We start from the raw sequence: 7,789 nt of genomic DNA, 5'->3' as shown, positions 1-7,789 counted from the left end.
TAATTTACAAATCATTATTTTTTAGAAAACGCAAAATTTCTACAGAAATGAGACACGAGAGGTTATTAACTGGAGGTGGACCTCCTATGAAAAAATCAGTAGACCCAGTGTTGGAATTTGTTGACATCATAGCACCAAATGCAGATGTCCAACTGGAATGTTCATGGGATAGTACTAGTGTATTTGAAGCTAAAAATCTAATGTCATGTGTTGAACCAAATACAAAAAGTAATACTGCTAATAAAGAAAATATTGATGAGATTCAGATAACAAATATAAGACATAATGAGACACCACCTACCACATCATCGACACCTACTAGAAAAATTGAAAAAGTAAAGAGATTACAAAAATCTTGTCAACGTTGTGTATGTGAAGAAGAAACCAAGTTAAGGATTCAAAAGTTAAAAGAATCTATCGAACAGCAAAGGGAACTGCACGAAAAGCGCATGAAAGTGGCTGAGGAAGAAGTCAAATTAGCTATTCTCAAAACACTTCTTGCAGAACACAATGTTCAGAATTAATTTGTTACATAAATAATTCTTTTGTGGTATACCAAGTTTTTGTTTCCGTTTATTTTTGTAGTTACAAATAATATATTTTTACTTATCTTTTTACATTTTTTTATGTATAATAAACATATATTTTGACTACCTTGTTTTTTTAATGGTTTAAGTGCTTCTGATTCACCATATAGGTATATTAATTTTATAAATTCCACAATATAACCAAGCTTGTGTACATACAATGCTAACTTTTTTGAAAATAGTATTTGTTTATAGGATATGTTCTATATTTATAAATTAGGCAACGGTAGTTTTGCTATTTTATTATTTATATAATATAAAAAAATTCTTGTACAATCTAAATTTAACTTAATAATAATAATATTTAAAAATGTGTTATAATAAATGCCCTTCTAAATGCAACTCCAACTGCATTCCCATCGTTATAATTAACAACAGGGATATCTTCATCTTGTACATCCTCAATCTCATCCTCTACATTCAATCTGTACCTGATACAAAGATTGTAAAGAACAGCAGTAGCACAAATAACTGCTAAAGAAGTGTCTATTTTAGTTCTTAAAGGAAAATGAATACAGGGAAAGATTTTTTTCCAGCTCCCAAAAACTCTTTCAACAATATTTCTTGTAGACTTATGTGCATTATTATATCGAACTTCTGAATTAGTATTTGGATTCAGCAAAGGTGTCATAAGGTAAGGGCGTGAGGATAACCATTATCACCCAATAGTAATCCTTGTATTTCTCGTAATTCAAAACGTACACGTGCAGAACTTCTATCAAAAATTACACTGTCATGGGTGGACCCTGGGTGACGAACTACAATATCTAATATTTCTCTTCTAGGTCCAGCAATGACCTACAACGAAATTCATATTTAATATTTATGTACCTAATTGCTGAAGAAACAAATACAGGTATTACCTGTACATTTAGGGAAAAGTAACCCTTCCTATTTCGGTACACTTCTGCGTTGTTGCCTCCTGGACTAGCAATTGGAATGTGCGTACCATCCACACACCCTGCAACCGATGGAAATCCAGCAATATTAAAGAACAAAGCAATATTTGCCCGCTGTTGTTCCATATTTTGAGGAAATTTTATATATTCACCTAGTAGTTCTGCAAAATGTATAGAAATTTTTCTAATAATTCTGCATACTGTCGCTTGGCTTATCCCACGTAGATCCCCACATACCAGCTGAAATAGAAAAATGTTGAAAACCAAATGAAAAATATATTTATAGTCAAAATCAGTACTTGTTCTTACCTGAAAACTACCTGTAGCATAAAACCGAAGGCCTGTTAAAAGTTGTAACAAAGGTGGTATAGGCAAACCACGATTATTAACAGTTTGCAGTGTCGTTTCTACTAAAGGAAATAATATATGTATTGTACTATCTTTAGAAAATCTATATCTTCTCTGAAACTGGCATTCATCGTAAAATTCCAATGGGTTTTCATAGTTTCTTAAATATCTCTTAGGAAAACGTGGAATTAGTATATTTATAACATCATCATCCACATCCTCATAAAATTCGTCATTTTCCATTTTCTTTAACTGTAGCTACTAATACATCTGATAGGCACATAAATGTATAGGTTATAAGAGTAAAAGCATACCTCAAGGGACATCCGGACATGCCTTGAGATAAGGAATGATTTGTCGTCCTTTGAAACATTGAAAATTCACTATGAAACAAATTATTCAAAATAAGTCACCCTCAAATCACAAGGAACAACTATGAATACCAGCCTAAATTCTCTAATTGCTTCCACACAATGTGGAGTTAGGATTTTTATAGACGTTTCATTATGATTATTATTTACTGCCACTGTTCTTTAATAAGTGAAATTTATATTAAACTGGTATTGGCTCACAACATTAAAATTAAAAAGTGTTTGAAAATTATTTAAATGCTTTTTTTCGGAGGTGTTCCAGTTACTTAAGTTTGGAGTAATTAAAGAGTTGAACATTAGAAGAACAATTTAGGAGCAGTTCCTTGGCAATTGGAAAGCAGCTAAATAATACACAGTAACCGCAACGCAATGACGTTTGAGAAATTAGGTTAGAATAATGTTAATTCCACGTAAACAATATATTTTAAATTATAAGTAAAAAATAAGTCTTACAACGATAAACAATATGGTACTAAAGCGGACTAAGGGTTACCAAGATATAGATGGGGGCAGTGGGGCCAGTGTGTCTAATCCATCTGCTTCTACTAATGAGCTTGTAGATCCTGATGTAGTTATACCTCAAGAAATTGAAATGGCTTCTGTTTCAGTTGTACCTGATGGTAATGTAACTTGTAGAAAAATCAGTTTTCATATGATATAGGATTTCTGCTTTTTAGATACATTTACAGTTACGCAAGCTGTGAACGCCCTAGGATTTGGATGGTTTCAAGTAAAATTGTCACTTTGGACAGGATTGTGTTGGATGGCTGATAGTATGGAAATGACTATTTTGTCTATTCTTTCGCCAGCCTTACATTGTGACTGGCATATTTCAAGGTGAATACCGTTTGAGATCATCCTGAAGCTGAAATAAAATAGTCTGGAAAACCACTTAAATGTGAATATTTGTATACTTTTTAGATATCAGCAAGCTTTAACTACAACTGTAGTATTCTTAGGAATGATGTTATCATCTACCTTTTGGGGCAACTTGAGTGATAGGTATGGCAGGAAACAGGTAAATTATATGCAATGTGATAAAACACCAAGATATTTATGTCGGTATTTGAATTATAGGCCTTAACACTATGTGCTGTGTTATTATTTTATTATGGTCTATTAAGTGCAATTGCTCCAAGTTTTATGTGGATTTTACTTTTAAGAGGGCTAGTAGGTTTTGCAATTGGATGTACTCCACAATCGTAAGTAACAGTCTCAATACTGTTTTGTTATCATTCTCATAACTATACTGTGAGTATTTATTAGGCAATAGCAATTTTTAGCACAATGGATATAATTTTAAAAAATGTTATTGCAATGGTATTTAGGTAGTAAGAAAACAATTTTGATTTTGCTTTATTGTTTTATTTTAGTGTGACTTTGTACGCTGAATTTTTGCCCACCAAACAAAGAGCTAAATGTGTTGTTTTGCTTGATGTAAGTTTCACTTGAAGCACTTTTGTCTTTTTATTTATGTTTCTCACATTCCAGTGTTTTTGGGCGCTTGGCGCATGCTTTGAAGTGACTCTAGCATTAATAGTTATGCCAACATTAGGTTGGCATTGGTTATTAGCTCTATCCACAGGTCCGTTACTGGCTTTTGCATTGATATGTCCCGTGAGTATTTAAAGAAGTCATTACTGATATTGTTATCAAATTGTTGCATCCACAGTGGTTGCCAGAATCTGCAAGATTTCATGTCGCTAGTGGACAAACAGAGAAAGCATTGGAAACTTTGGAGAAAATAGCAAAAGATAACGGGAAGCCTATGTTGTTGGGCCGTTTGGTTGTGGACGATTCCATGACGTCTTCTCCTCATAGAGGGAGATTTAAAGATTTGTTGGTCCCTTCTTTAAGAATGACATCTCTGTTGTTGTGGTTTATATGGTAATTAATTATATTAATATATTACATGTATTCCTATGGTCATACATTTTAGGATGGCGTGCGCGTTTTGTTATTACGGACTGGTTTTGATGACGACAGAATTATTTGAAACGGCTGCGATAATCTGCTCTGAGGAGCCGGTGCCTACACAAACTTTAGATACGTGTGCAGCGGACTGTCGTCAGTTGCAAACTACCGATTATATGGATTTACTTTGGACAACATTGGCAGAATTTCCAGGTTTTTGATGCACTTTATTTAATGCCAATTAAAGTCGATTCATTTATTATTTTTTTAGGAATCTTTATTACTATATTCATTATCGAAAGATTTGGAAGAAAGAAAACGATGGCTGTGCAATTTGTTATTTACGCAATTTGTTGTTGTTTCTTAATGGTTTGCACTAAAAAGTAAGTAAACATTTACCATTTTTCTTAAGTACATTAATCTTGAAAAATTCTTTGTAGGCGAGTTTTTCTGACAATCATGCTATTTTTTGCTCGTGGTATAATAGCTGGTGTATTCCAAGCAGCTTACGTTTATACCCCTGAGGTGTATCCTACTTCGCTAAGAGCAGTTGGAGTTGGATCTTGTAGCGCAATGGCTAGATTTGGAGCGATGGTTACACCATATGTGGCACAGGTATTAAAAAAACATGGTCACCGATTATAAAAAATAGTTTGTTTGTCGACTTAAATGCAGTTTTAAACTTATTTTCGGATGAAAAGTGTAATTTTTTAAAGATGTGGCACAGGTATTAAAAAAACATGGTCACCGATTATAAAAAATAGTTTGTTTGTCGACTTAAATGCAGTTTTAAACTTATTTTCGGATGAAAGGTGTAATTTTTTAAAGATGTCATTTTATTTTGCTTCTGCAAATACTTCACGTAATCAATTACTTGATGCATGATAAACATTTCGTAAAATTTACTCATTTACGACTACCCTGATTGTTAACGATTGGTTATTAACACATATAATTACATTTTTAAAAATGCATTGAATTAACTCAAATAGAAAATAACACATTTTCTCCACTTGCTCGCATATGACAAAAAAGGAAACAACTAAACTGACAAATGGAGAATTGAAATTGTAAAAATAGAATATTTCAAGTGTGCACAGAAAGTGTAAAAATCGTGGTTTGATTTATTTACTATTTTTGAATTTTGATAAATAATCAGACAGAATGCATGTGTTGTGAAGTAAAAACAGACATGAACTAACTGAGTCTGTAGCATAGTTGTGGACGTCAACTGATATGAAATATAAAAAGTGACATCAATCAAAGGTATCGATTAACGTAGCGAAGCCAAATTATTTAGATTTACAGAAAAATTGTGAAAACCTAAATTTTTATGTCCTCACCAGTTTATTGGCGACAAAAGCAGGTTTCATAAAAATGTAATATTTTGGCATCGCTACATACATGACTATTTTAGGTGTTATTAAAATCTTCAATTTCCCTTTCAACAACAACGTACGCTGTAGCAGCTATTTTAGCAGCGGTAGGCTGCCTCCTATTGCCCATCGAAACAAGAGGAAAAGAACTTACCGAAAATGTTCAGCAGCATGCAAACGCAAACGTTACGAAGAAATGACGTTAGTCTTTAGAAAATGATCTCTTGTAGAGTTTAAGACTACACTGCTTCAGTATTACACTGTAGTTACTCATGACAGTAAACCAAAGTACTTAATGCTTCTATTGCACGAATTTTTACCATAGTATTTATTTTACAGTATAGATCTTTATTAATTTATTAATTCTTGTGATATGTCGGTGCTGGTTATTTTTATATATATTTTATGACTTTTTATAAATTTTATACCTAAGAATTTAACTAATGCACTTGTGAATAACTCGTTTTGTAAGAAAATAAAGTTTTATTCAAGAATAAACATGTAATATTTAAAGTTGCCCTGGGGCTAACTTACTCCTTACTAGTTTCCCGAATTCATCGGCACCTGTTTGATTGAATTCTGCATATCCCGGAATGGCTAAAGAACATCTGGCCACCCATGCAGCTACATTTGAATAAGGTGACAAATCCCAACCAATAGCCTAGAAAATATTTGATAAATATCGCAGTTCCAAGACAACAAAAATTACGACATTTTAAAAATAATTCTATTTGCCAAACTTACAGCAATGGATGATGTGGATGCAACCAGGGAACAATCTGCAACAGTCAATTTATTTCCTGTTACAAATTCATTCCCTTCCAGAAAGACATCTAGGAATCCTAGTGCCTCTTCTAAGGGGGCTTTATGTTCGTCATATATCTGATCTTCACCTAGAAATAGTACTGGAAACTAAATACAAAGATGACAACAATTCTTTGCAGATGTAAAACTTACACAAATTGCTCTAATTCTAGGGTATAAAGTACCACAATCAAAATACAATCGTTGGTCAATAAGAGCCCTTTGTTTAGGGTCTTTAGGGTACAAGGTCTCATCTTTGCCGTAGGTTGTTGCCAGATATGTCCCAATTGCGTGACTGTCCCATATAGAAACGTCACCATCTACTAAAGTTGGAACGGTATGTTGGGGATTAATCTACAATTTGATTTTCACTCTATAGTTAGAAATACACATCTTATGTTTTCAGTACCTTAACAAAGTCTTCTTTAAGTTGTTCTTTTTTAAATAAATTTACAATTTGGACATCTACATCGGCACCAATGGCTTTAGCAGCTAACAGAGCTCCTCTGGATGGCCCACTTGGGGGAAAATGGTATAAAATTAATCCCATACCTCTCTCTAAACCAAAGACCGTGTAAACTATTAGATCTGTGCTCTGTTACTAGACTTTTTTTTAAAGTTTAGTAACAAACGACAATATCAGTTTATCAAAATAAAATTATTAGTGAATCAATGTTGTAACCACTTTTGTGGTTATCATAGATAAGATCACGATAAGATATAAGTAAGTGGTTATGAAAAAAATATTAATTGTGTTTTGGGTTATGTTATGTTTACGTTTTTTTCCTTCATCTACACTATACACACCTTTTACACCAATCAGTTTTTTCTCTTGGAGGCTAAAACTAAAACAAACTAAAGCAAAAATAAAGAAATTTTGTTATTTATGTAATGGAGTTGTGATGTCAAAGAAAAAAATTTGGGAATTTCGGCAAATCAATGAAATTTCTAAAACAACAAACTTTTGTGCCTATTATTTAATTTTTCCAAAAAAAATTGCGAATTTCTTCAACGGATGAAGGACCCGATTTTTTATAAAATCAATAAATAGGTTGAAAAATAAAATTTTTGCATCAAATTTAATCCAGCAGTATTGAATTGCAATTATGTTATATCTGCTAATTAATAGCAGAAAACCAAATAGGTGATAATCTGTTTTAATTTAATCATAGGACCAAATAAACAAACCTATGATCTCTACAAGGAGATCACCAACGCAGCATAATGATCTTCGATACAATGCTGTTCTGTGCCTTGTGATTGTGCGCAAGCGCTTCACGTATTCGAGGCTTGATGTATTGCCGCTTGAACGTTGACTAAAATCCTCAAAATCGTAAAATAAAAATAAAATTAAAGTGAATTTCCATTGTAAAAGTATGATAATTTTCACACAATATTTTTATTTCCATGGAGGTAAGTGTATTTATTTATCAGTTGTTATAATTAAAACAAACTTTATCTTTAACATCAATTCAGTAAAAGAAAACAAA

At 32.5% G+C, this 7,789-nt stretch overlaps 3 protein-coding genes across 6 annotated transcripts; 1 reads left to right on the top strand and 2 right to left on the bottom strand.

The window, feature by feature from the left end:
* Nucleotides 1-842: 842 nt before the first annotated feature.
* On the bottom strand, nt 843-2,292 carry LOC111691666 (putative nuclease HARBI1). 4 transcript variants are annotated; one of them, XM_023454831.1, is made up of 5 exons: nt 2,149-2,292; nt 1,796-2,086; nt 1,639-1,726; nt 1,451-1,548; nt 843-1,385 (listed from the first exon to the last, which is right to left on the bottom strand). In XM_023454831.1, exons 1-5 carry the CDS (start codon nt 2,158-2,160, stop codon nt 1,215-1,217), a joined length of 660 nt encoding a protein of 219 aa, XP_023310599.1. In that variant the 5' UTR covers nt 2,161-2,292; the 3' UTR covers nt 843-1,214. The 4 variants fall into 4 exon arrangements, with proteins under 4 accessions (XP_023310599.1, XP_023310597.1, XP_023310598.1 ...); XM_023454829.1 differs by having other exon boundaries at nt 1,451-1,726; nt 1,796-2,104; nt 2,149-2,288; XM_023454830.1 differs by having other exon boundaries at nt 1,451-1,726; nt 1,796-2,095; nt 2,149-2,287.
* A 297-nt stretch (nt 2,293-2,589) lies between these two features.
* On the top strand, nt 2,590-5,910 carry LOC108908871 (synaptic vesicle 2-related protein). The gene is made up of 11 exons (XM_018713034.2): nt 2,590-2,825; nt 2,883-3,042; nt 3,127-3,223; nt 3,283-3,407; nt 3,579-3,642; nt 3,697-3,822; nt 3,878-4,092; nt 4,145-4,332; nt 4,391-4,502; nt 4,560-4,734; nt 5,537-5,910. Exons 1-11 carry the CDS (start codon nt 2,672-2,674, stop codon nt 5,693-5,695), a joined length of 1,575 nt encoding a protein of 524 aa, XP_018568550.1. The 5' UTR covers nt 2,590-2,671; the 3' UTR covers nt 5,696-5,910.
* A 45-nt stretch (nt 5,911-5,955) lies between these two features.
* Nucleotides 5,956-7,024, bottom strand: LOC108908872 (glutathione S-transferase 1). Its single transcript, XM_018713035.1, has 4 exons — nt 6,709-7,024; nt 6,453-6,653; nt 6,240-6,407; nt 5,956-6,156 (listed from the first exon to the last, which is right to left on the bottom strand). The coding sequence occupies exons 1-4, from the start codon at nt 6,847-6,849 to the stop codon at nt 6,004-6,006; spliced, it is 663 nt and encodes a 220-aa protein (XP_018568551.1). The 5' UTR covers nt 6,850-7,024; the 3' UTR covers nt 5,956-6,003.
* Nucleotides 7,025-7,789: the final 765 nt, after the last annotated feature.

The sequence above is a fragment of the Anoplophora glabripennis genome, unplaced genomic scaffold, assembly GCF_000390285.2.
Source record: "Anoplophora glabripennis isolate ALB-LARVAE unplaced genomic scaffold, Agla_2.0 scaffold81, whole genome shotgun sequence".
Lineage (NCBI taxonomy): Eukaryota > Metazoa > Arthropoda > Insecta > Coleoptera > Cerambycidae > Anoplophora > Anoplophora glabripennis.
The sequence above is the reverse complement of the archived record's forward strand: the minus strand, read 5'-3'. Positions and strand labels throughout refer to the sequence as shown.

Excerpts from the sequence above, each read along its gene's own strand:
- LOC108908872 (XM_018713035.1), bottom strand. The coding sequence starts at position 6,849 with ATGGGATTAATTTTATACCATTTTCCCCCAAGTGGGCCATCCAGAGGA. Across the intron at positions 6,654-6,708 it reads TTAAAGAAGACTTTGTTAAG|ATTAATCCCCAACATACCGT; the intron begins GTACTGAAAACA and ends ATCAAATTGTAG. Across the intron at positions 6,157-6,239 it reads CATCCACATCATCCATTGCT|GCTATTGGTTGGGATTTGTC; the intron begins GTAAGTTTGGCA and ends AATATTTTCTAG.
- LOC111691666 (XM_023454828.1), bottom strand. Across the intron at positions 1,727-1,795 it reads ATGCTACAGGTAGTTTTCAG|CTGGTATGTGGGGATCTACG; the intron begins GTAAGAACAAGT and ends TTTCTATTTCAG. Across the intron at positions 1,386-1,450 it reads ACTTTTCCCTAAATGTACAG|GTCATTGCTGGACCTAGAAG; the intron begins GTAATACCTGTA and ends ATTTCGTTGTAG.
- LOC108908871 (XM_018713034.2), top strand. The coding sequence starts at position 2,672 with ATGGTACTAAAGCGGACTAAGGGTTACCAAGATATAGATGGGGGCAGT. Across the intron at positions 4,093-4,144 it reads CTGTTGTTGTGGTTTATATG|GATGGCGTGCGCGTTTTGTT; the intron begins GTAATTAATTAT and ends CATACATTTTAG. Across the intron at positions 4,333-4,390 it reads AACATTGGCAGAATTTCCAG|GAATCTTTATTACTATATTC; the intron begins GTTTTTGATGCA and ends TTATTTTTTTAG.